At 46.8% G+C, this 27,990-nt stretch overlaps 2 protein-coding genes across 11 annotated transcripts; one reads left to right on the forward strand and one right to left on the reverse strand.

The window, feature by feature from the left end:
* Positions 1-459: 459 nt before the first annotated feature.
* Positions 460-6,876, forward strand: SLC5A2 (solute carrier family 5 member 2). 6 transcript variants are annotated; one of them, XR_008294760.1, is made up of 14 exons: positions 465-822; positions 1,367-1,438; positions 1,515-1,619; positions 2,467-2,631; positions 2,933-3,038; positions 3,281-3,361; positions 3,514-3,743; positions 4,062-4,197; positions 4,444-4,551; positions 4,667-4,817; positions 4,943-5,111; positions 5,270-5,405; positions 6,191-6,320; positions 6,406-6,544. XR_008294760.1 is itself a non-coding variant. In XM_027051617.2 (14 exons), the coding sequence occupies exons 1-14, from the start codon at positions 697-699 to the stop codon at positions 6,630-6,632; spliced, it is 2,022 nt and encodes a 673-aa protein (XP_026907418.1). In that variant the 5' UTR covers positions 482-696; the 3' UTR covers positions 6,633-6,876. The 6 variants fall into 6 exon arrangements, 5 of the variants coding, with proteins under 5 accessions (XP_026907419.1, XP_053069800.1, XP_053069801.1 ...); XM_027051617.2 differs by having other exon boundaries at positions 482-822; positions 5,190-5,405; positions 6,406-6,876; XM_027051618.2 differs by lacking the exon at positions 6,406-6,544 and having other exon boundaries at positions 460-822.
* On the reverse strand, positions 5,594-20,310 carry RUSF1 (RUS family member 1). Of its 5 annotated transcripts, none has more exons than XM_015076905.3 (13): positions 19,952-20,306; positions 19,619-19,733; positions 15,748-15,793; positions 14,085-14,117; positions 13,889-13,994; positions 11,371-11,472; positions 9,347-9,417; positions 9,083-9,267; positions 8,938-8,995; positions 8,501-8,571; positions 7,719-7,862; positions 7,534-7,611; positions 5,594-7,038 (listed from the first exon to the last, which is right to left on the reverse strand). In XM_015076905.3, exons 1-13 carry the CDS (start codon positions 20,249-20,251, stop codon positions 6,941-6,943), a joined length of 1,407 nt encoding a protein of 468 aa, XP_014932391.2. In that variant the 5' UTR covers positions 20,252-20,306; the 3' UTR covers positions 5,594-6,940. The 5 variants fall into 5 exon arrangements, with proteins under 5 accessions (XP_014932391.2, XP_014932393.1, XP_014932392.2 ...); XM_015076907.3 differs by having other exon boundaries at positions 14,085-14,170; positions 19,952-20,287; XM_015076906.3 differs by lacking the exon at positions 7,719-7,862 and having other exon boundaries at positions 19,952-20,309.
* Positions 20,311-27,990: the final 7,680 nt, after the last annotated feature.

The raw sequence follows: 27,990 nt of genomic DNA on the forward strand, positions 1-27,990 counted from the left end.
TCAGAGAATTCTTTCCTGAAGAGTTGACATGGGCTGGGTACTGAAGGCTACCACTTGAGAGTTAGGAGTGAGCCATTTGGGAGGCAAGAAGGCACTCTAAGCAGAAAGCACAGCTTAGGCAAAAGTTTGGGTGTGTGAAAATACATGGGCTGGGCAGGGCAAGAGAGGTGGAGGGAAATATGATTTCACTCTATGTTTGGTATAGAGGACCAAGGGGAGGGGTGGGCAGGAGTCAGGGTGTGGCAGGCCTTGAACATCAGGCTAAAGAGTTCCTACTTCCTTCCTAGTATGATGGGGAACTGGGAAGGGTTTCTAAGCAGGGGAGTGACACTGTCAGATTTGGGTTTGAAAGTGATCCCTCTGGATTAGTCAGAATCAGGAGATTGGCTCAGCCCTACTCCCTAGATCAAGGCTGAAGGGTGAGCAATTTTAGGGGATGAAAGGAGAGATTTTGAGTCTGGGGCACTGGGGCAGGGATGGGAGCTAAGGCCCAGGAAAGAGTGCTCCTGAACTTGAAAGTGACCAACTCCACTAGATGAGCTTTCGGCCTTGATGTGACCTGACTCAGCTAAATGAAGCTGGGGAGGGGAGAAAAGACCTGGGGGAGTTGTCGGCTCACTGCTCCTGAGGTAACCATTAATCCCTCTCCTGGGGAAATCCAGGGGCTGGTCCCTAGAGGGACAGATCCTAGGCAGAATGGAGGAACACATGGAGGCAGGCTCCGCACCAGGACTGGGAAACCAGAGGGTCCTAATTAACAACCTTGCTGACATCCTGGTCATTGCTGCTTATTTCCTGCTGGTCATTGGTGTCGGCTTGTGGGTGAGAAATTAGGGTGCTTCTGGGGGTCAGGATTCTGGGCCTGGGGGAAAAGTCTCAGGCAGACCCTATGTTCAGCAGGGGCAAGATGCCTGGTTCTTTGAGGGAGACACCTGCGGCTGAGGGGCAAGCAAGTCTTTTGATAGCCTCAGGAAGGCGCATCCAACACTCATTCCTTGTCTTCCCACCTTTGGATTGGGCTATTTGAAGGGGTCAGTGGATTTCCATCAGGGACAGCATTCTAAATGAGGTCTCTGTTCCCCTGTCTACATATCTGACCAGAAGCCTATTCATGACTCAAGGTCTCAGGAAAAGTCAGGTCAAATCCAGCCACACTTAAATGTGGGTGTTTGGGCACTAGGTTGGGGCCTGGGTTACTCTGGGTGCCTTGGAGGAGGTTGGGGCAGGGGGTTGGGTGGGAACCATCAAAAGAGCCCAGGACTGGTTAATCTTCAGCCTGAAACAAGGCTGAGGAATGTGTTGAGAAGGCTAATGAGGTCCAAAGATGTGCCCTGAACCCAAGTCTCCTCCCACTCCTGTCCCTCAGTCCATGTGCAGAACCAACAGAGGCACCGTTGGCGGCTACTTCCTCGCGGGACGAAGCATGGTGTGGTGGCCGGTGAGAGAGGCTGTGCCATGGAGTGGGAGGAGGCCTAGAGAAGCAGCCTAGTTCACCCCCACCTCTGGCCATCTAGGTCGGGGCCTCTCTCTTTGCCAGCAACATCGGCAGTGGCCACTTTGTGGGCCTCGCAGGGACCGGTGCTGCAAGCGGCTTGGCTGTGGCTGGATTTGAGTGGAATGTGAGACCCCCCCCTTTTTTTTTGCCAATAACCCCCACCCCAGTGGGAGCCCCTGGAACTGTCACATCTGCTCCAAGCAGGGGGCATATAAGACTGGATGTGGGACTTCCCAGTAGTGGGGTGTGGTTGGGCTTTGAGTGAGAGTCGCACATCTTGCTTGGAGTCAGGGGAACATTGGAGATGACCACTTTCAGGGCAGGGGTAGGTCTTGCTCCTGACTTGCTGTCTAAGCCTCGACCAGCTACTACCCTCTGTGGCCTTGAGTTACTCCTCTCTGAAGTGGGGTGAAGAGCCTTAAAGATAGTGAAGTCCTTACTCTGATGCTCTCTTGAATCTGTGGCCTGTGAGGATCTCTGGACCAAATTAAAGCCCCCTGCAGAAGTGGGAAGGAGACAAAGCTCTGGGACTGAGGCTTGTCTTTGAGGGTTGGGGAGACCAGGGCTTCCTGGAGGAGGAGGCCTCTAAGCAGAGTCTTGAGGGACAGAAAGTTTGGGTGGGTGAAGAGAAGAGGAGAAGTCGCCCTTCCTGGCAGAGGCTGAGATCAGGCTGAGGAGTCTATGGTTGTATTCATGTGCTGGGGGGTGGGGGGATAGGACCCATCTTAGGAAGAACTGGCTTGGGAGGATTGGCAGGGCTCTAGTTAAAGGCCCAAGAAGGTGTCAAGACCCTGTCCCTTAATGTCCAGGGCCCAGGGCCCAGGGACATCCTCTGCAGTTGTATCCTCTGAGCCCCGATTTGGACCTTTCCTTGGTGTAGCACATTCAGGAAGAGGTCTCTTAGACTCTAAGGGGAGGGCTAACTCAAGGAAGGATCTCAGTCATTCTCAGCTGTCATGCTGTGCCCGCAGGCGCTGTTCGTGGTGCTATTGCTCGGCTGGCTCTTCGCGCCCGTGTACCTGACTGCGGGTGTTATTACCATGCCACAGTACCTGCGCAAGCGCTTCGGAGGCCATCGTATTCGCCTCTACCTTTCAGTGCTCTCGCTTTTTCTGTACATCTTCACCAAGATTTCGGTGCGCACTCATGGAGGGGCCCTGGAAGGGCGGGATTCACGGAGTGGAGGTCTCTAGAAAGCCCTGGAAGGGGCGGGACCAAGGAAAAATCACTGTAAGAACCATGATGGAGGTAGGGTCTGGAAGGAGTAGGCTTTGGGGCTGGGGCCACAATAGGTGGGACCTGGGAGGCCAGACCTTCGAAAAATGAGAGAACCTCTGAAGCGTGGCCACATAGGGTCATGGTCTGGAAAGGAGATAGACCTGGGTCCCTTGCCCTGGTTCCCGGGTCCTGACCTGTGCAATCACTCCTTCCCCCAAGGTGGACATGTTCTCCGGGGCAGTATTCATTCAACAGGCTCTGGGCTGGAACATCTATGCCTCCGTCATTGCCCTTCTGGGCATCACCATGATCTACACTGTGACAGGTTGCTGTGGCAGGGGCTTAGGGAAGGAATGGGCTGGGGAGATGTGCTGGGAGCGTCACTGAAGCACATTCGGCTCACTAAGCCCTGCCTCCTGATGCCCGGGTACATGAGTCTGAAGAATGGGCTATTTCTTTGAAATTTGCTCTCCAGGAAGGGGCACAGTTTTCAAATTTGCACAAAGACACCATATGTACGCGGGGCAGCCTATTTGGGCTGTCTCCACTAACCCAGACCCTTTGCAGGAGGGCTGGCAGCACTGATGTACACGGATACTCTGCAGACTTTCGTCATTCTTGGCGGGGCCTTCGTCCTCATGGGTTACGGTACGGAGCTCAACCAGTGGGGGAGGGGCACGGAGGTTGCAAGTTGCAGAGTTCTCCACCTGGGAGCAGAGGCAGCGCATGTCTCCAGCATGTGGGTCCTAGGGAGGGCCTTGGCGTGGGCCCCAGGTCCCCTGACAGCCTTGTCCTCACAGCCTTCCACGAGGTGGGCGGGTATTCGGGGCTTTTCGACAAATACTTGGGGGCAATGACGTCGCTGACAGTTTCTGAGGATCCGGCTGTGGGCAACATCTCGAGTTCCTGCTATCGACCCCGGCCCGACTCCTACCACCTGCTCCGGGACGCTGTGACAGGGGACTTGCCGTGGCCTGCACTGCTCCTGGGTCTTACCATCGTCTCAGGCTGGTACTGGTGCAGCGACCAGGTGCGGGGTCAGGGCTTTAGCCGGGAGCTAGGCCGGGGCAGAACCAGAACCGCTATGAGCAGGGCTGAGATGGGTGGAGCCAGAACACATCTGTGGGAGCCCCACTGCATGGTCTGAGGGGTCGGGAACTTGGCCAGGATGGAGTTAAACCAGTGCCACTGGGATCCAAAGAATTTGGGTCTGTAAGTGAAAGCGAATTGCCAGCAAGTGAATTGCTGAGCCAGAGGCAGGCCTGAATTAGGGCAACCAGTTAAGGCAAAGCCTGAGGGGCAGGGAATCCAGGACTGGTCACAGATTGTTGAACTGACCTTGCCCCAGGTCATTGTGCAGCGCTGTCTGGCCGGGAAGAACCTGACTCACATCAAGGCGGGCTGCATACTGTGCGGCTACTTGAAGCTGATGCCCATGTTCCTCATGGTCATGCCAGGCATGATCAGCCGCATTCTTTATCCGGGTAACGTCTGCAACCCCACCCCCATCAAGTGTCCTGTGCCCCATCCAGCCCCTTTCTTGTTGCATGCATTCAAGTGCCTGTTTTCCATTTCTGTTACTGTCCTTTGATTTGGGAATCCAGTCACCCAGTCCCACCTCCCACGAGGGGTCCCATCTCTTTTCCACTAGGATCTCCCATCCCCACTTCAGGGATCCGAGTTCCCAGACAAGGTCCCGTTCTAGCCATGTCACGCTCTCTTGCCTGCAGATGAGGTGGCGTGCGTGGTGCCCGAGGTGTGTAAGCGTGTGTGCGGTACTGAGGTGGGCTGCTCCAACATTGCCTACCCGCGGCTGGTCGTGAAACTCATGCCCAATGGTGAGGGCAGGTGCACTGCGGCGATTGCCACTGGGAGGAGTGACCCCTTGCCAAGCCCGCACCCTCCTGGGGACACGTTGGTGGCCCTGGACTCACAGTTACAATCGGCCTGCAGGTTTGCGTGGACTCATGCTGGCGGTCATGCTGGCTGCGCTCATGTCCTCACTGGCCTCCATCTTTAACAGCAGCAGCACGCTTTTCACCATGGATATCTACATGCGCCTGCGGCCCCACGCAGGGGACCGTGAGCTGCTGCTAGTAGGACGGTGCGGCCTGGGTTTCCCCCAGGTCCTGCCCCACAAATCAGCCTTGGGGTGGGGGCAGAGAACACTCGGAGGATTGGGGGAGATGGGGGTCCTGGGTGTAATCTGCTGATGGCCACCCACTGCAGGCTCTGGGTGGTGTTTATTGTGGCTGTGTCAGTGGCCTGGCTACCCGTGGTGCAGGCAGCGCAGGGAGGGCAGCTCTTTGATTACATCCAGGCAGTGTCCAGCTACCTGGCGCCACCTGTGTCTGCTGTCTTTGTGCTGGCGCTCTTTGTGCCCCGTGTCAATGAGAAGGTAAGCCTATGTGTAGGTTGTTAGCTTGGGTCAGAACTGGGGACACCTGGAAGAGGCTGACATTCTCTCCCCTGGCAGGGTGCCTTCTGGGGACTGATTGGGGGCCTGTTTATGGGTCTGGCACGCCTTATTCCCGAGTTCTCCTTTGGCTCGGGCAGCTGTGTACGACCCTCCACATGCCCAGCACTCTTCTGCCGTGTGCACTACCTCTACTTTGCCATTGTGCTCTTCGTCTGCTCTGGCCTCCTCATCCTTGTAGTATCACTGTGCACAGCACCTATCCCACGCAAGCATGTAAGTGCCAGCTTCTGGATGGGTACCAAACATGCACCATGTGTGTGAGTGTAGCCCTCTCTACCCCTAGTCTGCCAGTCCACTTCCAGGAATGCCCAGTGGGGAAGACCTGAATTTCTATGCTGAGCGTTCATTAAGGGTAGGCTGGGAGTCCAGTTGGAAGTTGCATTTGTAAAGCAAGAACAATGTTTTATTTAAATGACATTTATTTGAGGTGGTCTGGGGGGAGGTGGCTTGAAGACTGTCCGACAAAGTCCCTGGCATGGCCTGTGGAACTCAAAACACAGGATCTGACTGGTGGCTGAGAGGGGCAGAGTACCATTTTGAAGGCCCACAAAGAGTTTGGTCTTATGCTGTTGCAGGGCAGATGCCCCAGGGTAGGGTTGATTGGGGGCCAGGACAAAAGAGCTGGGCAGAAAGATAGGCCGGTAGAGAAGGGGGGAAAGGCAGCAGGAGGAAACTATGTGGACAAATATCCACAGGAAGGTACACTATTAGCAGGACTAGAAGACCAGGGTCTAAAGTACTACAATTTGAATGTAGAGGGACCTGGGTTGATGAAGCAGGGGGTGAGCAGGGCCAAGAACTTTAAACACACAGTTGAAAGGCCTAGGTTTAGTATGAGGGCAAAGGGCAGCCATGGAAAGTTGGGTTTGAGTGAACGGAGTCTGGATTAAGTATACAGGCTGGACCGAGGGTGCTAAGGGGGTACCAGGTGGACAAGAGACTTCAGGGTCTGGGGTGGGGGAACAGCACTTTCACTTGGTCCCCACTCCCTTCCCCAGCTCCACCGCCTGGTTTTCAGTCTACGGCACAGCAAGGAGCAGCGGGAAGACCTGGATGCCGATGAGCTAGAAGGTTCAACTTCACCCCCTGTACAGAATGGGTGTCCTGAACATGCAGTGGAGATGGAGGGTAAGGCACTGCTTCAGGAGGCGGGGCTAAGGACTAGGGGAGCCAGGTTTCCTCAAACTAACTGTAGGGTGTCAATTTTCCCTAGAGCCCCAGTCCCCAACACCGGGCATGTTCCGCCGGTGCCTGCTCTGGTTCTGTGGAATGAGCAGGACTGGGGCAGGTAGTCCCCCAGCGCCTACCCAGGAGGAAGTGGCTGCAGCAGCCAGGCGGCTGGAGGACATCAGTGAGGACTCGAGTTGGGCCCGTGTGGTCAACTTCAATGCCCTGCTAATGATGGCCGTGGCCACGTTCCTCTGGGGCTTTTATGCCTGAGGCCAACCGTGTTGGACACCAGGAGCCACTGCCAGGGCAGGGCTCAGCTTCACAATGAATGGGAGTGGGGAGCCTGCAGTGGTGAGAAGGGAGTAGGGCAGGGAGAGGGAGGGGGAAGGCCCTGGTTCCCTTTCTCTCCACTGCCAGGGGCCCAGTCTACCTGACTGGCAGTCATACCCCATGAGGCCTTGGCCAAACTGCCACAGCAGTTCCCCTAAGCAAAAATAAAGCTGCTGTTCCCACATTGTGCTGTGGCCAAAGTGTGCTTGCTTCAGGCTCCTGTCCTGAGACCTGGGTGGGCCTCCACCTCACAAGACCTTCTTTTCTGGAGACAGAAGCCATGTGGCTCTCCACTCATCCACCTCTAGCTGGTGCTTCTCAGTCTTCCAGCCTGCATCCTGCAGTCCTGGGGAGAGGTCATAAGGGTGCTGCTGGGACTGCTGAAGAGAAGACTCCAGGCTGACCCGGGGGAGAGTGGTAAGGAGTGGCACAAGCCAGGTACATGCTCTGTGCACTGCCCAGGCTCTACCAGCCTCTGCGGGGTAGTTTCTGGCACAAAACGGGGCTAAAACCTCATCTGGCTGCAGCATGAAGTCACTGAGTTAGTATATGGAAAAATGCTGGAATGGAGTAGGTGCTAAATGAAAGATCATCATCATTTGTGAGCCTCCCCCCAGTTCTTCAATGCCAATTGGGATTACACAAATTGCTAACATGACACAGCCTCTGGGACCAATTCTACCTCCCTATCCTATTGACGGGGAAATGAGGTCCAGACTTAAGATCACAGAGAGAATCCAGGTCCTCCACCTCAAAGCTAGAGGTGTGGGGATAGCGTTAGGCAGAGCCTCTGGGGAGGAGGCCTCAGAAGCCAAGGAGCCATGGGGCTTAAAAATGTTACCTTTCAAGAACTTTGGGAATAGCTTGTCCAACACTTGGTGTGTGTCCCTGACGATGACCCAGTTGTCTTTCTCAGGACCTGGAGGGGGGTGCAGACCCAGAAGTTCTCAGGTCCCCAAGTGGAAGAGTCCTTCCTCTCTCTATGCCTCTTTCAGCCATCAACAGTCTACACTGTGAGGTGCTTACCTGCCCGTAATTGGTTCCTCAGTTCCTCCAGCCCTCTTGGGAGGGGCCCATCTTCCTGCAGGGCTTCAAGCACCAGCCCGTGTGTAGCAGCCCTTAGGATGGTTTCAGGGCCTGCCATCTGGCTCAAAACGACTTGCACCTGGTCTGGAGAAACCCAAGACAGACTGGTGCTAGGGAAGGGCCACCTCCCAAAACATTCTCAAACTAACCACCTTGCTTCATCCTTATCTGCCCTGAGGCCTTGGCCTGCATGGATGGAGGCTATCTTTCACCCTTTTCTCTTCCAACTTTTCTCCTGTTGTTCCCAATGTCTGGCCAAACTGAAATGCCCAATTTCCAAATACAACTTTATAGCAGCTCACGAGGTGGGTTTATTTTGCATGTCCAACAAGAAGAAGCATCTTTTAGCACACAACCAGCTGACCAGTAAACTCCAATACTTGTTTCCTCAACAGGTGAGGAAGAGAGGATGGGAGAGAATAGTTCTCCAGGGGTAACCAAAGGTCATGATCTTATTTGAGTATGTTGCAATCTACAAAGTGCTTTACTTAATTGCCTTTCTCATAAAAACACACAGGCAAGTAAGGCAAGTACACAGGGACAAAGTGCATTTCATTGAGGCTTGCAGCTATAGTTTGAATTCACTAAGTTTTAGTCTAGAGCTCCCTCCAGGATACCAGGCAGCCTCTAAACTGTTCAGGGCTTGAGGCTCTGGAGCTGGTGGAATGAGAAGTTGACCTCAGAAGGGTGAATCTAATTCTGGAAGAGCACGGCACACTTACTTTGTGACAGGTCCCAGCGAAGGAGGTAGGGCTCTTGGTGTCCCTCAACCAGCTGTTGCAGGTCAAAAACACTGAGGGAAAGAAGAGAGTGAAGGGTGGGAGGAGGAGAAAGAAAAGCAGGAGTAACCATCCAGTCAACTGAACTGTCCTTACCTCATCTGTCCTTCACCTACTTCCCATCTCTCAGCCGTTACCCACGTACCCCATATCTATCTTTTTCTTCCTGCATCTAACAAATATATCCCTTGTATTTGCTGTTACAACCCTGCTCCCCTCAAGCATCCATGCTGACCCCAAGTCTGCTCAGTAGAAATAAAGAAACTAGAATAGAGAGGTGAGGCCCAATCAGGGGAGGCCAGAGTGTAACTGTAATAAAGAGCATGTGCGGGGAGGGTGGGAGGGCAGTACTGATGGGTGGGAGACACTGAGCCACTTACCTGGAGGTCAAGCGGTGTAGGGGGACCCCCAGGGATAGAGACTGAGATGGCCAAAAACCTGTGGGAAGCTGGATGTCAGGAGTCAGGATGCCCAGACAGGGGGAGAGACTGGGAGACAGTACTTGAGACTAAGGGGGTGGATCACCTGTCCACAGTGGCTCCATCTGATTAGCTGAAGTGGGGCCAAGTACCTCTCCCCTCTGAAGGAAGTGCTTCAGGACCAGCCGGAGTCGGCCTTCATTCAAGGTCTCTATGACAAGGGCTCGGACTGCCCGGTAATTGGCGTAGATGTGAAGGGCAGTGAGGAAGAAGAAACAACCAAGGCTGAAGCTGGGGTGAGAGAGTGAGGTGGTCAACAGGGGCAGAGACCCAGCTGGGCACCTCTTCCCTGCCCTTGATCCCGGCTTACCCAGGGCAATCTGACACGAGGGGAAGCATCAAGAGACTGACCAGGAGCCCTGCCAGGTTTACCAGTGTCTCCTAGAAAAAGGCAGAGGGGTTGGAAATTAGAGGTCTTCCTTCCAGGCCAGGCTGCATATCCTTGAGTGCCTTTCATCACATTCCTCCCTGCTCCAGAACATCCCAGGGCTTCCCTACACTGATGAGGGTGCCTTAGTAAGTTTGTAATGTTTTTGCTGAGTGGGTTGTCATTTAAGATACGAGATGCTTCTCTGTCCAGGTACATACAATATCCTTGGAACATGTCTTCTTTGTTTTGCAAGAGTCACCAGAGTAGTCCTACGCTTAGGCAACTGAATGTCCACAGAATAGGGAAGTACTTTTATTTGGTGGCTTAAAAAGATTGATCCCCCCTCAGACCCTTGGTATGCAAAAACTGGGAGGCACATCTGCAAAAGGGTCAAGGAACCATCCAGGAAGGCTCAAGATCCAAACCTCTTCTCTTGAGAATCAATGTTACTAGAACCCTCTGCTGGCCTGAGATAGTCTGACTGAGCTCACCCAAGGGTGACAAACATCTACCCTTAAGTCAACATGAGGGAGGAAGAGTCTGGTTTGGTGGCCCTGACTAGTGGGGTCCAAGGGAGAGTTGGTCTTGAAGCTGGGAGAGCTCTTCTTACCCAGGTCTCCTGGCAAGGGGGCAGGCTGTGGAAATAAGGCAGTGGTTGTCATGGTAAATAAGAGATGAGACCTTGGTTGCACAGGAGCAGGAAGACCTCTTCTCCATTAGGTGGGAACAGTCATTTCCAGTGGCCACATCAGGTGGCAATAAAGCAACATCAGCAGAAAGCAGGGGCCTGCTACAGGGCTGAGCACATGTCCTGAGTTGGCCCTGAGATGTGTTCCTGCCTCTGCAGACTGAGGAAGCCCTGGGACTTGGAAAATACAGCTTGGGGACATGGGGAGAGCTGGGGGTTAGAAAGAGAGCAGGTGAGAGCAGACATGAAGCTGGGAGATCCTAAAGTGCAGGACACGGGTTATACTTATTTCTCTCTTCCTAACAACCTATGGAAAAGACAGCAGGGAAGAATTGGTTCAACCATTTCCTGAGAGAAGGGATGTGCCCAAAGGTACCCAGGGTCACTGAACCTGACTTATTTCTTTAGAAGCCAATGAGTACCTCCTGTATGAGGCCACCGTAAGTATTTAATGAGTTCATATAAATGACATACTTGGCACATGGTTAGTGCTCAATAAATATTAGCTCGTGTTAATATTTTTAGTTGTGTTAATATTATTGAAAGGAGTTAGTTTTAAATTTAAAAATTTTCTATTTAGAAACTGAGCAAAACAATTTAAGAGAAGGACAGAAAGTAGTACTGGACAGAACAGAGATTTCTAAATTGCTTCACTGTCAAAGAAAACTGTGTCACACTTCTAACCTGGGCCTCACTTTCCTCTTCTGTAAAACAGAGATAATAATAGTATCTGCCTCATGGGGTTGTGTGAGAATTAAACAGTGCAATGCACATAAGCACTTAGCACAGGGGTTTGGGGGGATCCAATACCTGTTGAATTCAGCCTTAGGGGTGTCCCCACCTCTACTTGAGGGTGCTCTGGTCTGATGAGGGGCTGGATCAGAAAGGCCTACAATAGTGTCAAGTGGAGACCCCTGGCCAATGACCCCAGCCATCTCATATGCTGAGCACTTTTTGACTTGCCAAGTGCTTTAACATATGGGACACATGACCAGATATCCTCCTCTCAGTTTGGGACTATGGCCTAGAGAGGGTGAAGGTCAGGGCAAGGGCCCACTCTTGGCCACACAGGGAGAAAGGAGGGGCTGAGATGATCAGCTTGGGCTTTTTGCCACTAGAACTCATGCCATCAATTTGAGTCAAGAGCAGGGACTTCTTCCTGTGTCTCCCCTATCTACCCTCAGGAGCACTTAGGTACATCTCTCCATATTCCCAAATAATGGCCTAACCTGCCTCCCCGCTCCAACTCCCCCCAACCCCAATTCCAGCTGCTCACCTGACTGCTATCCTTGGCTGACACATCAGCCATGTTGTTTCTCCGGGCCTGGTGCATGGTCAGGGCAGCCCGAGTGGCCCCACCAGCCACACTCACAATGCACTAGGTGGGAAAAGGGAGAGTGAAGGTCAGAATGGCCATGTGTTATGGCAACATAGGCACCTCTATGGCTGAGCTGAGTAAATGACCCAAACCAGTTTGAGAAAACCAGGCACCAGGTGACCAAACACCAAAATTCTGAATGCTGTCCTTAGTGTCTTGTTCTCATCCCCATACTTCCACTAGGTCCCCCTCCCCTCTTATTCCTGGAGAAAACTAAAGCTCTGCCTGCCATATCTCCCTATGACCCAGTCCCAAGGAACTCCATTTCATTCCCCAAGGTGGAGGCCCACAGACTGTTCTTAGCTCAGAACTTCCCCAGCCTGCAACTCCTACTTTGGCTGCACCCACCCCTCTGCTAAGCTCCCAGGCCCAGTCTGGTTTCCAACTTTGTGCTTACATTCTGCCTATACCAAATTCCTCTCCTCCTGTCCCAGAGGAGGACTAGTCAAGTCTTCCAGGCCAGTTCAAAACCCACAGTGATGGTCCTGACCTCCCAGTGTACCTGGACCTCAATCCCTGAGATCTAAGATGGTAGAACTCATCAATAAGGGTCACTGATCACTGTCATCCATCTCATTATTTATCAAATCTCTTTTACATGCCAGACACAGATTTAGTGCTGTGACATAACTTAGATATAACCCTTGTTCTCATGAAATCTACAAATCAATAGACAATAAATAAACAAGTTGTCGTGCAGGCAGAAGAAATGTTCAAAGGTAAGAGGATGTGGTACAAATTGAGGCTGGAGTGACCTGATCACGTGGAATCTTGCAAACCTTGTTAGTCTTTATCCTAGGACCCACCAGTCAGGGAAGTGAACTTATTGGATTTCCATTCTTAAAAGGATTATGGGCTGCTCTGAGAAGTAACTGAAGAGAGGCAGAACGGAAGCAGGGAGACTACCTAGGAAGCAACCATGCTTTTCCAGCAATAAGGAACCACCAGGTGACGCACAGGTGGAGTGAATGGGTTAGAGAGATTTAGGAAGGAAAAATAACAGAACTAAATAGAGGTTTAGCTGAGGGGGATAGTGGGCCAGGAAGACAGGCATGGATGATAACCAGCCTTCTGGATGGTGTACCTGAGGGACAGAGGTATTAGTCACGGAGACCAGAACTCTAGAAAGGGTGGGGGTGGTCAGGGAAAGTTCATGGCCCTATTCTACTCCTTTATTTGACAGATGAAGAGACTGAGGCCCTAAGGGCAGAATATAATACCTAACTTGAAACAGATGGCAGAGCTTGCAATCGTTGGTTCACAGCTGCAAGCAATGGTTTTCTCTGGTGTTTCCTGTTCTGGGGTTGGAGGGGGTGCTCAGGGCAACATGCCTGGGCCAGTTACTGGTACCTGGGCTAAATGTACTCCACACAAAGAACTGTTGTATCTGAAATGTCACCATGGAGAAGCACTGCTCTAAAGTGATTGTGAACAGATAGGTACGCTTTTGAGATGGATCTTAACATGTCTTCTTGAGTCACTGCTCTGTGCCAGGTACTTAACCTTTGGTGAAGACAGGCTAAGCTCTTACTGAATTTTGCTATGCTCCAGTTTTCTCATTTGGATGCAGCCAACCTGAAGGAATTGTAAGGGTGAGCAGCTTGGCAGAGGAAGAGCTCACATTCACCCCATGTCACCCTCCAGCCTTACCACTCACTTTGTGTTTTGTCTTGCCACTGAACCATGACCCACACTATTCCTTCTGCTCAAAAACATCCACTGTTTACCTTAAACCCATTCTTCAGGACCCAGGCCCAGGAAAGGTCTTCCTGCATCTCTTGACTAGGCCAGAACTTCTGCTCAACCCTCTTGCAGCCCCCTACATTTCTCATCTGGAATACCTGTAGCTATAATTCTATAAATAGTTGTTTAATTCTGTGCAGCTTTCTTCAAAGAAGATATGGGAGGGCCCTGGGGCGCCAGGGTGGCTCAGTCAGTTAAGCGTCTGACTTCGGCTCAGGTCATGATCTTGCAGTTTGTGAGTTCAAGCCCCAGGCTGGGCTCTGTGCTGACAGCGTGGAGCCTGGAGTCTGCTTCCCCTCCCCTGTTCGGGCTGTCTCTCTCAAAAATAAATAAAAATTAAAAAAAAAAAGGGGGGGGGAGGTCCTATATTCCATGCCAAACATGCAGTACATACTCAAAGATGTTGACACTGGACCACACTTTCTATCTTTCAGCTCAGAGCTCCCTCACCAATCCTGTGACTTCAGACACTGTCTTAGAATATGTGAGGCACTAGAAGCTACCTGGCTGGAGTATCAGAAAATGTGGTTGAGTCCGAGTAGAAAACTCTGAACTTTTCCACTTTTCCACAAGTGTTTTGAACACAGGGCCCAGGCTGGGCTCACCTGTGGGCCCACAGTAAGCCCACACATCACCACCAAGGGAGGTATACGGGTGCCCCAGAGGTGGGTACCTTGGCCAGGTTGCTGGTACAGATGGTAATGGTGAAAAAGATTGGATAAATGGGAGCCATAATCTCGAGGAACATAGCTACATCGTTGAGGATATCAGCAAAAAGCCTGGGGGGAAGGGATCAGAGGTTAGAGATCAGAGGTAAGAGACCTTCACAATAGAAGACTTCCCTCCCTTCGGTCTCAGCCCCTCCTTACCTCCATTGCTTGGCATTGCAGTCCAGTTTACTCCTGTTGGGGAGGAGAGGTTGGTTTGCAATTTGGATATAAGGAGAAAACACATCCTGTGGGCAATGCAGGCCATCCTTAGTCTGAGGTAAGGTCTGAAGGCTCAGCAAAATCCACACCCCAGGCAGACATCTATCCCAACACCCTATCACTGCTGCCTGAAATACCATTAGCTGGGAGGACCTTCAGTGGCCACTTAGTGTTGCCCCTTTACTAACACATGATACATCTAGGAAAAAAACTGATTTGTCTTGTGGTTGCTCCTCACCCTCTGCCCCTCCTGTAAGAGGTCATCCCTGGGTCCCTCTGCCATCTCCCCGCCCCCCCCCACCCCGCCCCATCTTCTTCCCACATGGTCAAGGATACCCAGCAAGAAGTCCACATAGTTTGGACTGGTAAACAACTACATTTAGTGTAACTCCTGCTCAGAGAAGGGACATGACTTCCCTCAGATCACATGGAAAGCGGGATCCAAGAGAAAAAAGAAAAAGAAAAAGGCCAAGAGAAAGAGGCAGGCTCTGACATCCAGGCCTAGGACATTTCTATCACATGAGAGGATGGATACCTCTTCTGCCAGGCAGAGGGACTCCTGGCCCGTGCACAAACACTCTTCTCCAAGAGTCCAGTGGCAGGGGATGTTGCAGCCCTCAGACCAGCTCAGAATTTAGCCCTGTTCTTACTTTGAAATCTGGAAGGAAAGGGAACACTCCTAGGTGGGGTATGGGACACACAAGAGGAACTCCTGAGGGAATAAATGGCAAAGGCAGGACTAAAACCGTGGGCCTGGTCTATGGCTCTGCCCAATAAAGCAGCTTGATGCTATTAGTTATAAGCTGTGCGACTTGGGCAAGTGACTTCCCTTTTTAGGTCTGCTTTGCATCTGTAAAATGTACATATTCAATCCTCTCTACAAAGCTGTTCTAAGGATTAGAGATGATATATACAGAGCTTGTGAGGCATGGAGCTGTTAACAGCAGCTAGTGTTTTCTGAGCACTTACTATGTGCCACAATATGGTATGCACTTTGCATAAGTTATCTCACTGAACAAATTGTAGGTATTGTCTGCCTATGATTATTGGCAGATAATAAATCACTCCTAACTAAGGTTGCCCAATACTGGCTTGAGGAGGAAGCAGGCAGCAGAAGATCCTTAAACTCTTCTAGATAAATGGGAAGTCTGACTCGATGTGGGACAAGGATCTTGATTACTTGCCCAAGTCCACTCCCTACCAGGCTCAACAAAGTCCAATCAGGTATCTGAGCCACCAAAGTAGTTTCTGGAGTAAAATCATTCCTTTTGAATTAAGCACTATCCTGTTCAGGCTTCTCTTTCAACAAGCAGAGGACATTTAGAGCCTTGTGGCTGTATTTTTCCATGATGGGCAGCAGAGTGGCATATCAGTGCTCTTGAAGGCAGATCTGATCATAGCAATGGCTCTGTGGCTTCACTGCTAGGGTGATTCCCCTGGACTGGATACTCATGAAGCACTCCTTTGCTCTGATAAAGTAATTCCTAAATCTCCCCTCCCCTTGAGACTGGCAGGAGAAAGGCGGAGCTGAAAATACAGCCAGGGATGAGACAGACATGACCCCTGCCCGGGGAGAGTGGCCAGACCAGGAAGACAAACTCACCCTTTCCACCAGGCAAAGATGATGCGGCCCAACATGCCAGTTGAATCTGGGGGAGAGAAGCACTGGTAAGGAACAAGGGAGAGCCTTGGGGGCTGTTGAGCCTGGCAGACCCTGGCACTGAAACAGATGATTCACCTTGGGTCACTGCTCTAGGAGCTCAGTTTGGTACAATAAATATTGGATAGACAGAACTGTATGATGGGGTCAGAAGTGTCTAGACTTAGTAGTTCCTGAGTACGTACCCAAGAGAACTATGCACCCATGCATGCCAAGACACGGACCAGAAACATTCTTCACATAAACGGCAAAAAACTGGGAATAACACAAATGCTCACTGACAGCAGAATACACAGATTCTAGTACATTCCCTCAGTGGCACAGTAGACAGCAGGGAAAATCTAATGCACAACTACTCATATCAAAATGGAGGAATCCTAGTAATATAATCTTGAATGAAAAAGTAAGCCATGAAAACTACATAGAACAAAATACACTTTTCATAAGGCTTTAAAACTGAGCAATACAGTATTTTGGTATACATATCTATATGGAACACCTATTAAAAAAAAAAAAAGGAAAAGCAAGAAATCCTGTGTGGAAAGTTGAGAGGTTATTGTTGATATTCTAGTTCTTAGGTTGGACAATAGGTTCACAGGTGAGTTTTAATTTAAATTTTAATTGATACTCATTAGAGTATAAATTTTAAAAAAGGGACTTGAACTGCAGGTTGATGACAAAGAGCTGGGGGCATGGGGTAGAGGGAGAGGCTTCCTCAGGCTAAAGAGAGTCAGAGAAGTCTCTAGAATCAGCCAGACCTTCATTTGAACAATAAATGCTTACTGGCTACTTACTTGCTGCCAGACACTATGTGAGGTAAGGGGAATACCAGTGACTCAGAAGGTGTCATGGTTCTGGACTCAAAATCCAGTGTAAAAGGAAAACAATCAGTATGAAAAACATTGATTTAGACCAAGGATCAGTTTACTGTGGTCTGTAGTCTTCTACTCCCTGTTTTATAAATAAAATTTTATTGGAACATAGCTGTGACCACTCATTTACAGACCGTCTATGGCTGTTTTTGTGACATGTAGCAGAATTATTTGCTGTGACTGAAACTATAGAACTTACAATGTGTAAAATATTTATCATCACATCCTTTACAGCGTTTGCCAACCCCTGATTTACACCCTTTATACTGAGAGTAGCACTCAGTAAGTTCAGGAGGGGGATCACAAAGGACTGTTTTAGAACCAAACAATTGGGAAGGCCTCATACAGTGGACAGAGGACTCTTACCTTGTTTGAAATTGAAGGCATGGACCCTTAAGTGGCAAATGCAAGGAGAAGAGAAACTAAGCTGTGAGGAGGGTTGGAAGTCTCCTACAACATATAAAGGTGGGGACCATAAGATGGCCTTCCCCATTCTCCACTGGAAAAGACATACTCACCTCTTGCCACAACCTCTATCCTTTGGCAGTGAGGCCTTCTATCTAGACATCTTTATCCAACCCTGGGCTTGAGGAACACCACTAAACACTCTGGTGGGCACCTGAAATCCCTACTGCTTTCAACCTTCACAACAATCCTATGAACTTCCAAGAGAGCACTCCCTTTCACAGATGAAGCAACTGAAGCTCCAGGAAGATAGTCAATAAAAACGGGACATTTTACAAGAAAATCTGCATTTCCTGCTTTTTTTGGAAGAACCTGAAGACATGGCAATACTGAGCCTGCCTTCTCTTACTACTGCAACTGGCTGGGGCTAAGCAGTGGCTACCTCAGAGGAGGCATGTGTACAACACATTTCTCATCAGGCCTGCTCTGCTCCTACATTTCTGTCCCCTGTGTGTCCCTGGAAATAATACCCACCAGGTGGCTTTACAGGCTTCCTCCCTCTATCACTTATCTTACCCTCTTCCTTTCAAGTATATTTTATTCTCCACAAAATTTTTATTGTTCTACTTAAGATTCTTGTATTGGATCAACTTAGTGACTTTGAACATGCTCAGATTATTTTTACTTGTTGAGGGAGCTCACTGGGCCAGACTCTCTTTTTCTTCCTTCTGACTGCACACTCACATCCCAATAAGGTGTATGTCCTGCATACAAGGGCCACTAGGTAGAAAGGGGGCGTATTCTACCTTTCATCAGCAGTCTGCAGGGCCCTTGTCAGAATCTGGAAGTTGGCACTAGGATGTAATAATGACACATACCTTCCTATTATCTCAAAGTCAACACTGTCCACTAGACTAGGAAACTTAATTCCTACTTGCCTCAGTTACAATTAGTTGAGCTGTATGATCTAGAAATTTTTAAGCAGCAGTAAGGGATCAGCTGTCTACAAATTGTACAAGGCTCCACTCTCAATCCCACTGGCAAAAGTCAGTGGTAGTTAAGAGTGGGACACAGGAGTCCATTGGTGTGGGTCCAAATCCTGGCCCTACATTAACTTAGGCCAAGTGGCCAAACCTCTCTGTGCTTCAGTTTAATGAAAGCTTGTTTTGATACCAACAGCAGGCTTTAAAAAGTGGATATTTCTGCATATCTTAAAGTGATCTCTTTTTTTTTTTTTTTTTTAGTAACTTTAAGACATACATAGGCAACATGTTGGTGAAAAGAGTAGGGTACTTAGAAATGACATGAAAACATCAACTACTGAATTCCAAACACCCAGCCTATAGCAGAGCAACAGAAAAGGTCCAAATTAAGGACACACTCTGGTTCAAATCCACGTCCTATAAGTTACTGGCTGTGACCCTAGCCAAGTTACTTTTTTCGTGCCTTAGTTTATCTGTAAAATGGGGATAATGACAATACCTATCTCAGAGCTACTGCAAAGTCAGTACACTTAATGACTGGCAAATAATAAACACTGTGTCAACTATTATTATTAAAAGAAGAGGTAGCTACAACAAGCCACAGATCACCACTTCTCCACTATCAGAGAAAGGGCTTCTTTCAAGAGGTGACTCACATTTGGCCAGTTTGCTCAGTCTTAATGGTAAGGATGCAAGCATGGGCTTCCTGATCCTCTAAAAGATCCATGGAGGCTCACCAGAGATGTGGCCAGGCTCATGCTGAAAAAGGGCCCTCCCTTGGGTCTGATTTAAGTTCCCACTGGGAATAGTAATAAAAGACAAGGGACAGTGGAGACAGCCACAAATCCTTTTCTTCTCTACTTCACTCTCTAGGTGGCATGGTACCAAACCATATGCTTTACTTTTCATTAATGGTTTTTAAAAATGCTGTACACATCCAACAGATAGTTATAATAATTATACCATCATCTAGTATTCCAAGAGTTTCCAAAATGCCTTTCATTCTTCCCATAACCTCCTCTTTCCTACTCAGGACTATTACAAAATTGTTTTTTTTCTAGAACAAATTTCCCACACTTCTGGAAGCTGTTGGTTTTATTCAATAACCATAGTCTTATGCAGCTCTACACAAAGACTAGGGGTAAAGGAGGGGAAAGATTAATTTAGCGATTCAAGCTCCAGGTGATTTACGGACTCTGAACAATATGTATAGGGAACTGAGTGTGGCTGCAAAGCTGGTGCTCAGGATGAGAGCATTCTGGTGGTGGGCGACTAATTATCGTTGAATAAAGCAATAAAAATATTTATAATTAACCCAGCTGAATTTTGTTTTTTAACAGGGCACAAGGCACTGTTCTAGGAACTGGGGAGAGTTGGCTCCCAGATCCAATCAGGCACGAGTCCGGAAATATACACATCACAGCCCAGTACTGGAGGCCAGACCACTGGGATGGGGGAAGGGAGGGGCTGGGCTTCCCAGTCAGGGCAAAAAGAGGCCAGAGAGGTGGCAAGGCTGACAGCAGTGACAGGCGAGGCCCCAGGGGCCCAGCTCACCTTTCACCAACCAGGTGGCAGTGGCAGCTGAAACAGAAGCTTTTGCGTTCCCCACCCCTATGCCCAGCAAGACTGCGTGGGTGGCGAGGGAGCCTGAGAGGCTGGAAGCAAAGGCCTGGAGAAGAAAAAAAGGTGCGGTGAGGAGTGTGCGCAGGAGCACGATGGCCTAAATTCTATTTATCATCAGCTCTTCCAGATGTGTGAACTGGAACTTGTCACAGTCCCGCTCTCGGCCTCAGTCTCCAATCTCTAAATGGGGAAACAGAGGTGGCCCGCATTGCCTCCTTCACCCGTGGATATAGGCTCCCCCCGACCCCAGTCGGCCGGGCTGACCTGCACGGAATCCCATAACTGGTAGGGCAGATAGTCCGGGCTGACGCTATCGGGGAAGCCCTGCGGCAGGAAAACGGCTATGAGGCTGGAGAGAGGTGGTGAAGCAGTGCCGAGAGCACCCCCTGCGCCGCCAGCCAGTCTTTGGGGTTTCACTGTAAAGGCCCCGGAGAAATCCCACCAGCGCCACCCCCAAGCTTCCCACTGCAGACTCCCGTCGGCGGCGGCGAAACAGCCCCGCGCCGCCCCGGAACCGAACTGTTCACAGCACAGTGGGCGATTAAGATTCGTGGCGTCAGCCATCTCGCAGCTCTTCCTTCAGGCCCGCTAGACAGGAAACATGGCGGGACTACATTTCCGGCTTGGCTACGGCGGCTGTAGAGGTGCAATCTTTCCTCGCCAAAAGGTCGCGGGCATTCGCGTCCTGCTTTGTGCAGCCTGGGAACCCACATTTCCTCTCTTACCTCCTGGCTTCTCTGAGGACACCCCAGGGCTGGTCCCCGCCCTTTTGTAGCTGGGCCGCCCGAACAGTGGGAACGGTTTAGCCTGCCAAGTCCTGGAGATACCTGCTTTCCTGTAACCCGCAACTCTCAGTTTTGGGGAGAAGGAAAGAGGGCATCCCTGGGGAACCGTTGTGTTTGAGAACCAGTGCGGCCACAGAATTTTTAGTTGTGTGATTTTGGGAAAGTCAGTGTCCCTCTCTGGGCCTCAGGTACTTTTGTTGTTGTTGTTGTTGTTGTGAAGGCAGGGACTATATATTACTCCTTATTTTATCCCCAGAACCTAACACACAGTAGGTGCTTAAAAGATACTATGAATGCATGCATGGATGAAAGAATGAACTAATGCATGAGAAGTTGGAGCAAATGATCCCTGAGATCCTGGGCCTTACTCATGACTGGAAGAGTATTATTTCTGAAAGGATCTTTAGGACATCCGAGGAATGAGAAAATCAAGGGGTTCTGATTAATAGTCTCAGAAAATGAGAAATAGGCAAGAAGTTCTTGTGTGTTTACTGGGGTGTTTATTGTGTGTTTATTGTGCTTATCCATGAAATTGAGGGGAGAGTCTAAAGACAGTGTTTCTGTCTCCCACCTCACCCCTTTTTCTCTTTCCCTCTCTCCCTTTCTCCTTCCATCTAGTGCAATGTACTGATTCCAAAGTTGAAATTTGCTAAAAGTGCCCCCTCTCTCTTTTTTTTTTTTTTGAAAGCAGAAAATAAAACATCTGGGTTTCTTAGTCTGGCATTCTTGGACTCCCATAGTCTGACTCCCTGGTTGAAACTTCTGATTTTTCCGAACTGATAAGGAAGCATAAGGCAAGTGAGGGCAAAGCACAAGCCAGCAACCCCCTACACCCACCCCAGGTGGGATATATGTGACCTTCCTCAGGCACTCACAGTTGCCCAAGAACAAAGGAAAGGGGAAAACCAATGGATAATTGATACAGAGCACAGTCATTCAGGACATGAGTCTCCGTAAGTTTATAAATGTCTTAGTAAATTATAAGAAAAAGGCCATCTTATCAATAGCCTAACCTCCAGAAACCCATAGACTCAATTTCCTGGAGCCCTAACACTACCCTCCCCTCCATGGTGATGTGGAGAATAAAGGCAAGATGAAAATACAAATAAAATTAAATTTATAACCTGCAGCCCATTGACAAATATTTGAGATAGGCAGAGTAAAACATTCCTCCAATAAACTCCCAACTGTCTTGTCATAATGTTAATATCTTACTAGAGGGAAAACAACTTTAACTCGACAATAGCAATGCCTCCAGTATGGTAGGAGTCCTCTTTAGCATATGAAAGTCTTTTGGAGGTCTCCCTTTTGCCTTTACCTCCCCCAAATCCATAGTATATAATTGGTCACTCATCACAGCCCTAGTGCAGCTCTTTCTGCTCACAGGTCCTGTCCCTGTGCTTTAATAAAATCACCTTTTTGCACCAAAGATGTCTCAAGAATTCTTTCTTGGCCATTAGTTTGGACCCACCACCACTCCAAAACCACATCAGACTATCCTCTTGGACCTCAACCTGGAAGCCCTTCTACCCCGCTTCACCTTATCTGAGACCTACACAGAGTCTCTTTGCTGCTAAGATAGACCTGGGGCACTTCATTATTATCATTATTTTTTTTTTTAATTTTAGTTTCTTGGTAGAGTGAAAAATTGAAGGGTTACAAACATATAATATTTTACATATGTATGTATGTATGTATTTATGTTTTTATTTTAATTCCAGTTAGTTAACAAAGTGTCATATTGGTTTCAGGTGTACAATTCGGTGATTCAACACTTCCATACAATACCCGGTGCTCATCACAAGTGTTCTGCTTAATGCCCATCACCTATTTAACCCATCTCTCCACCCACCTCCACTCTGGTAACCATCAGTTTGTTCTCTATAGTTGGGTCCATTTTGTTGGTTTGCCTTTCTCTCTCTTTTTTCCTCTATGCTCATTTGTTTTGTTTCTGAAATTCCACGAGTGACATCGTATGGTATTTGTCTTTCTCTGACTGATTTATTTTGCTTAGCCTAATCCTCTCTAGCTCCATTCGTGTCATTGCAGATGGCAAAATTTCATTCTTTTTAATGGTTGAGTAATATTCCATTGTGTGTGTGTGTGTGTGTGTGTGTGTGTGTGTGTGTGTGTAATATCTTCTTTATCCATTCATCAGTCAATGGACACTTGGGCTGTTTCCACAGTGTGGCTGTTATAAACTACTATATATATTGCTGCTATAAACATTGGGGTGCACGCATCCCTTTGAATTAGTATTTTTGTATTCTTTGGGTAAATACCTAGTAGTGCAGTTGCTGGATCATAGGGTAGTTCTATTTTTAACTTTTTGAGGAACCTCCACACTGACAAATGTGTAATATTTTAAGTGTTAGCCTCTGTGAGTGCACTGAACTCTGAAGCCAACTGCTATGAGTGAATTCCCTCAGAGGGCCTTAGTTTGAGTCTAGGTTCTGTAACTTAGTATCTATGAGATCTTGGGCAAGTTTCTTAACTCACTGTTTTTCAGTTTCTTCATCTGTAAAATGGGAATACTACTAATAAGACAATAGGGTTGGGATGAATATCAAATGCGTTATATATGTACAGCTTTTCAAACTACGTTTGGCACACAGAATATGCTATTTACATGTTGACCATTATTTGGAGTTAATGTCAAGTATTCAAATGTAGGGCTTTTTCCTCCATATGAGGCAGTTCAAATGGCCCTCATGATTAGCATCACCATATAATTCATTATCCAAATCAGAATTTTTGAGAGTGTCATTAAAGGAGGCACTATTAATAATTGCATTTATTAATTGGGAAAACAGACTGGAGTTGTTCTGGGCAAATTGCTATATAGTATCACAGTAATTATGGGCCTCTCAGCTTTACTGACCGCTATTGTCCACATTAACCTCCCCCTGCTCAGATACCATGGCAGCCCTTATTTAACTGTAGCACTTATTTAACTCTCAGCATGTGCTTTTTGGAGCCAGTTTGTGTTTGCATTTGTTAGGTATCTATGTCTTGTCTTTCCAAATGGACTGTAAGTGTCTGAAGACAAGGACTCATCATACACTTCTTTGAGAAGTGTCCAGATCAGTGACTTAACAAAGAGATGAGTGATTGTTCCCCTTTTCCTACCCCATGAAACCTCTTGGCAGCCTGCATTCAACAGTATACCAAACACTGAGCAGAATATTACAAACTGCTTATCTCCTTGACTTTACCCTCATTGATCCCCACACTTCCACTGCTGCCTCCTTACAGTCCACTGTCCACGAAGTTTAAAGTTCCTCTGCTTAAAACCTCTTAGTGACTTCCAATTACTTTTATGGAAGAAACACTCTCCTTCAAATCTTTCAGTGGTTTTTCTTCACACTTGGAAATAAAAACACAAACTTCTTGTCTTGACCCACAAAGCTCCGTAGATTGGGTCCTGCCCTATTTCTCAAATGTTTTCCTTATAATTAATTCATCCTCTATTCATGCCACTAGAACATAAACTCCAGGAGGACAGGAACTTTGTCTTTGGCACTGAATATATATCCAGTGTCTGGCACAAGGTGGGTGGGTGCCAAATACCAAATAGTAGAATGAATAAATTTATTCTCTCAGTAGCCCTTGTAAAGTAGTTATTATTTTATTCCTTCTTCATAAACAAGGAAACTAAGATACATGTGGAGTGACTTCACTGAGGTTACAGAGCTGAAAAGTGACAAAATCATTCATTTATTCATTTAACAAATATTTAGTGAGCAGCTGCTACTCTTCTAGGCACTGAGGCAGGACTCATATTTGAGGCTAATGATTTTAGAAATACACCATCTTTTTAATTTTGTATTTTTTGTGAGAATTAAAAAAATAATAGAAGGATGCATTCTTTCTGTGAAATAATTCAAACAATAATATAAATAGATAAGATCAAGTTCTCCCTCGACATTTATCTCTTTTCCCATTTCCCAACAAATATTAGTCAATCCCCAGAAGTAAACATTGTGTACTATTCTACACAAACGCGCGAATGCGCGCATTTGTGTAGAATAGTACACAATGTTTACCACACACACACACACACACACACACACACACACACAGAAATATATAGTTTTGCATTTAATCCTTACTCCCATACTCCCATACTTGCAGCCTGGGGTAGCCTGCTCTAATTATGATTCATTTAACATTATAATAGAGATCTTTTCATATCAGCACATATATATCGACTTCATTTATTTTAATAGCTGCATGTCATTCCATACTATGAATGTGCCATAATTTCTTTAATAATTCCTCATAGTAATGGGCATTTGGGTTTGTCTACCTTTTCATTATTACAAATAATTTCATTCTTTTGTTTAAAATAGAGTTCAAGGCAGAATCATTGGGTTGAATCGTATGTGTATTTTAACTGAAACAAGTTTTGTCAAGTTATCCCTTTAAAAAGCTTTACCAATTTATATTCCTACTAACAGTGCATGAAAATGCTTGTCATAATCAATTTATATATATTTCTATTGTCCAAAAAATTTCCCTTGGGCAGCTTGGCATTTTAATCTCCACTCTTGTGTTCTTTTTTTAATTAAAAAAATATATTTAAGTTTATTTATTTATTTTGAGAGAGAGAGAGACAAAGAGAGAGAGAGAGAGAGAGAGTGAGCAGGAAAGGGGAAAAGAGAGGGGAACAGAGGCTCTGAAGCAGGCTCTGTGCTCACAGCAGAGAGTCCAATGTGGGGTTCAAACTCACAAACCGCAAGACCATGACCTGAGCTGAATGAAGTTGGACACTTAAGCAATTGAGCCACCCAGGTGCCCCTCTACTCTTGTGTTCTGATCTGCTTTTTTCACTATAGATCATTTTTGCCTATTCGAGAATTTCATAGATATGGAATTATACTGTATATAATCTTTTATGTCTGGCTTCTTTAGCTCAGCAGAATTATTCTCAGATTCATCCATTTGTCATGAGTACCATTAATCTGTTACTTTTCATTGCTGAGTAGTATTTAATTGTGTGAATATACCACAATTTGTATATCTATTCAGTGGTTATTGGACTTTTGGGTTGTTTCCTTTTTTTTTTTTTTCATGAATAAAGCTGCTGTGAACATTTGCATTTGCATGTAAGTGTTTTTATAGACATGTATGTTCATTTCTCATGAACTCCACCTAGGAGTGAAATTGCTGGGTCATGTGGTAAGTGTATGTTGAACTTTATAAGAAATTGCCAAATTGTTTTCCAAAGTGGTTGTAACATTTATACTCCCACTAGCAATGTATGACAATTCTAGTCATCCCATATCCTCACCAACACTTAATCTGGCTTTTAAATTTTTAGTCATTGTAGTGGGCATGCAGTGGTATCACTTTGTAGCACTAATTTGTATTTCCCTGCTGAGTAATAATGTTGAATGTCCTTTCATATGCTTATTGGCTATTTGTGTATCTTCTTTGTGAAATATCTGTTCTAGTCTTTTGGCAACTTAAAAAACCAGACTGTTTCATTATCAAACTATAAGAGTTTGTCATAAATTCTGTAAACATGTTCCTTGCCAGGTTGTATTGCAATCATTTCCCTCAGTGGTAACAAATATTTTTTTACCCTAGATAAATGAAAACATGTTCACACAAAAATCCGTATAAAAATATTTATAGCAGCTCTATTCATACTTGCCCCAAATGCAAATAATCCATATGTCCTTCAGTGGGTAAATGAATAAACAAACTATAGTGCATCCATGTGATGCATACCCAGCAATGAGAAGGAACAACTTATTGCTACTTGCAACAATTTGCCTGAATGCTAAAGGCATTATTCTGGGTGAAAGAAGCCACACTCAAAGGTTACATACTGTGGAATTCCATTATAAGTCATCCTCACAAACACCAAATTGTTGGGATGGAGAACAGATCGGTGGTTGGCAAGGTTTAGGGAGGGGAGTGAGGGTGACTACAAAGGGGTAGCATAAAGGAGCTTTATGTGGTGATGGAAATGTTCTGTGTCCTGATTGTGAGAGTATGAATCTATGTAATAAAAGTCATAAATTGTACACCAAAGGGAAATCAATTTTGCCGTCTGTTAATTAAGAACATACTATAAACAAAAAAGTAAATCAGCAAAGCCTTTATGAATATATATGTACCTATAAATGTTGGTTTTTGAATGAAGAAAGATGTGACAGGAAATAAATACATCTTTAATGCTGGTTACTTTGTTGGGGGGAGGAAACAAAACTACCAACTTTTTCAGTGTACATTTTTGTATTGTTTCAAAATACTTCAATTAGCATGTGCTGATTTTGAAATTTGAAAAACATCTACTGCAAATGGAAAGCATTAGGAAAATATTTAAAAAGAAGAAAAGCATTTCTGCTTTGTTGAATACTTGATGATATGGTTGAGAACAAGACAGATGTGTCTCCATTCTTATGGAGCACGGCCCTGTAGAGTACAATTCCCCACATCTTATAGGTGGTTCATCTGCAAAATGTGACTACTATTAGTCCCTGTCTAATAGGATGTTTTATAAGGAGAAATACCTCAATACATGCTTGAAACCATTTCTGACACAAATGATTAATGTAGCTGCTATTAATATATCATCAATGAATTGGAGAATAATTACCATCACATTGTTGTGATGATTTAAAAGTATCTCATTATCCCCAAAATAGAAAAACACTAATTCAAAGGGATACATGCACCCCTATTTTTATAGCAGCATTATTTATAATTGCCAAATTATGGAAGCAGCCCAAGTGTCCATCAATAGATGGATGTGGCATACACACACACACACACACACACACACACACACATATGTATATACCTATGTATATATATGTATATACCTATGTATATATAGTATATAAATATTAGAATCTTATTCAGCTATAGAAAAGAATACAATCTTCCCATTTGTGACAACATGGATGGAGCTTGAGAATATAAGTGGAACTAAGCAAAGTAAGTCAGGCAGAGAAAGACAAACACTGCATGATTTTGCTTATAAGAGGAATTTAAGAAACAAAACAAACAATCAAGGAAGAGAGAGAGAGACAGAGAGAGAGAGGGGGGCAGAGAGAAAAGTTACCAGAGGGGAAGTGGATGGGGACATGGGTAAAATGGGTGATAGGGATTAAGGAATGCATTTGTCATGATGAGCACAGGGTGATGTATGGAATTGTTGAATCACTGTATCATAGGTCTGAAACCAATATAACACTGTATGTTAACTATACTGGAATTAAAATAAAATGAAAAAAAGGTGTCTGTCATGTTAACAGGGAGTCAATTAATATTAGTTTTGTTGGCCTAAATTTTAATTTTGGAGCATGGATACCAAGATGTGGGGCAGATGACAAGGACCTGTCCTCGTTGGTTTTCTAGGTCTCCTCACTTATCTGCTTTTCTTGGCCTTGCTATCTTTTAACTTCAGGGAAACCTCTCCCCACCTTCCCATCTCCTGATTGACCTATCACCCTCCTTCAGAACCTAGATGCAGGGCGTTTCCCTCTTAGGCTGACACTTGAC

Source organism: Acinonyx jubatus, chromosome E3, assembly GCF_027475565.1.
Source record: "Acinonyx jubatus isolate Ajub_Pintada_27869175 chromosome E3, VMU_Ajub_asm_v1.0, whole genome shotgun sequence".
Taxonomy (NCBI): domain Eukaryota; kingdom Metazoa; phylum Chordata; class Mammalia; order Carnivora; family Felidae; genus Acinonyx; species Acinonyx jubatus.

What these genes read in the sequence shown, in the direction of transcription:
- SLC5A2 (XM_027051617.2), top strand. Translation starts at nt 697, where the DNA reads ATGGAGGAACACATGGAGGCAGGCTCCGCACCAGGACTGGGAAACCAG. An exon ending in CGTGAAACTCATGCCCAATG is followed by an intron (nt 4,552 to 4,666) that starts GTGAGGGCAGGT and finishes ATCGGCCTGCAG; the next exon opens with GTTTGCGTGGACTCATGCTG. An exon ending in CACCTATCCCACGCAAGCAT is followed by an intron (nt 5,406 to 6,190) that starts GTAAGTGCCAGC and finishes TCCCTTCCCCAG; the next exon opens with CTCCACCGCCTGGTTTTCAG.
- RUSF1 (XM_015076905.3), bottom strand. Translation starts at nt 20,251, where the DNA reads ATGGCTGACGCCACGAATCTTAATCGCCCACTGTGCTGTGAACAGTTC. An exon ending in CTCGTGTCAGATTGCCCTGG is followed by an intron (nt 9,268 to 9,346) that starts GTAAGCCGGGAT and finishes CTCTCACCCCAG; the next exon opens with CTTCAGCCTTGGTTGTTTCT. An exon ending in ATTCCCAAAGTTCTTGAAAG is followed by an intron (nt 7,039 to 7,533) that starts GTAACATTTTTA and finishes ACCTCTCCCCAG; the next exon opens with GACTGCAGGATGCAGGCTGG.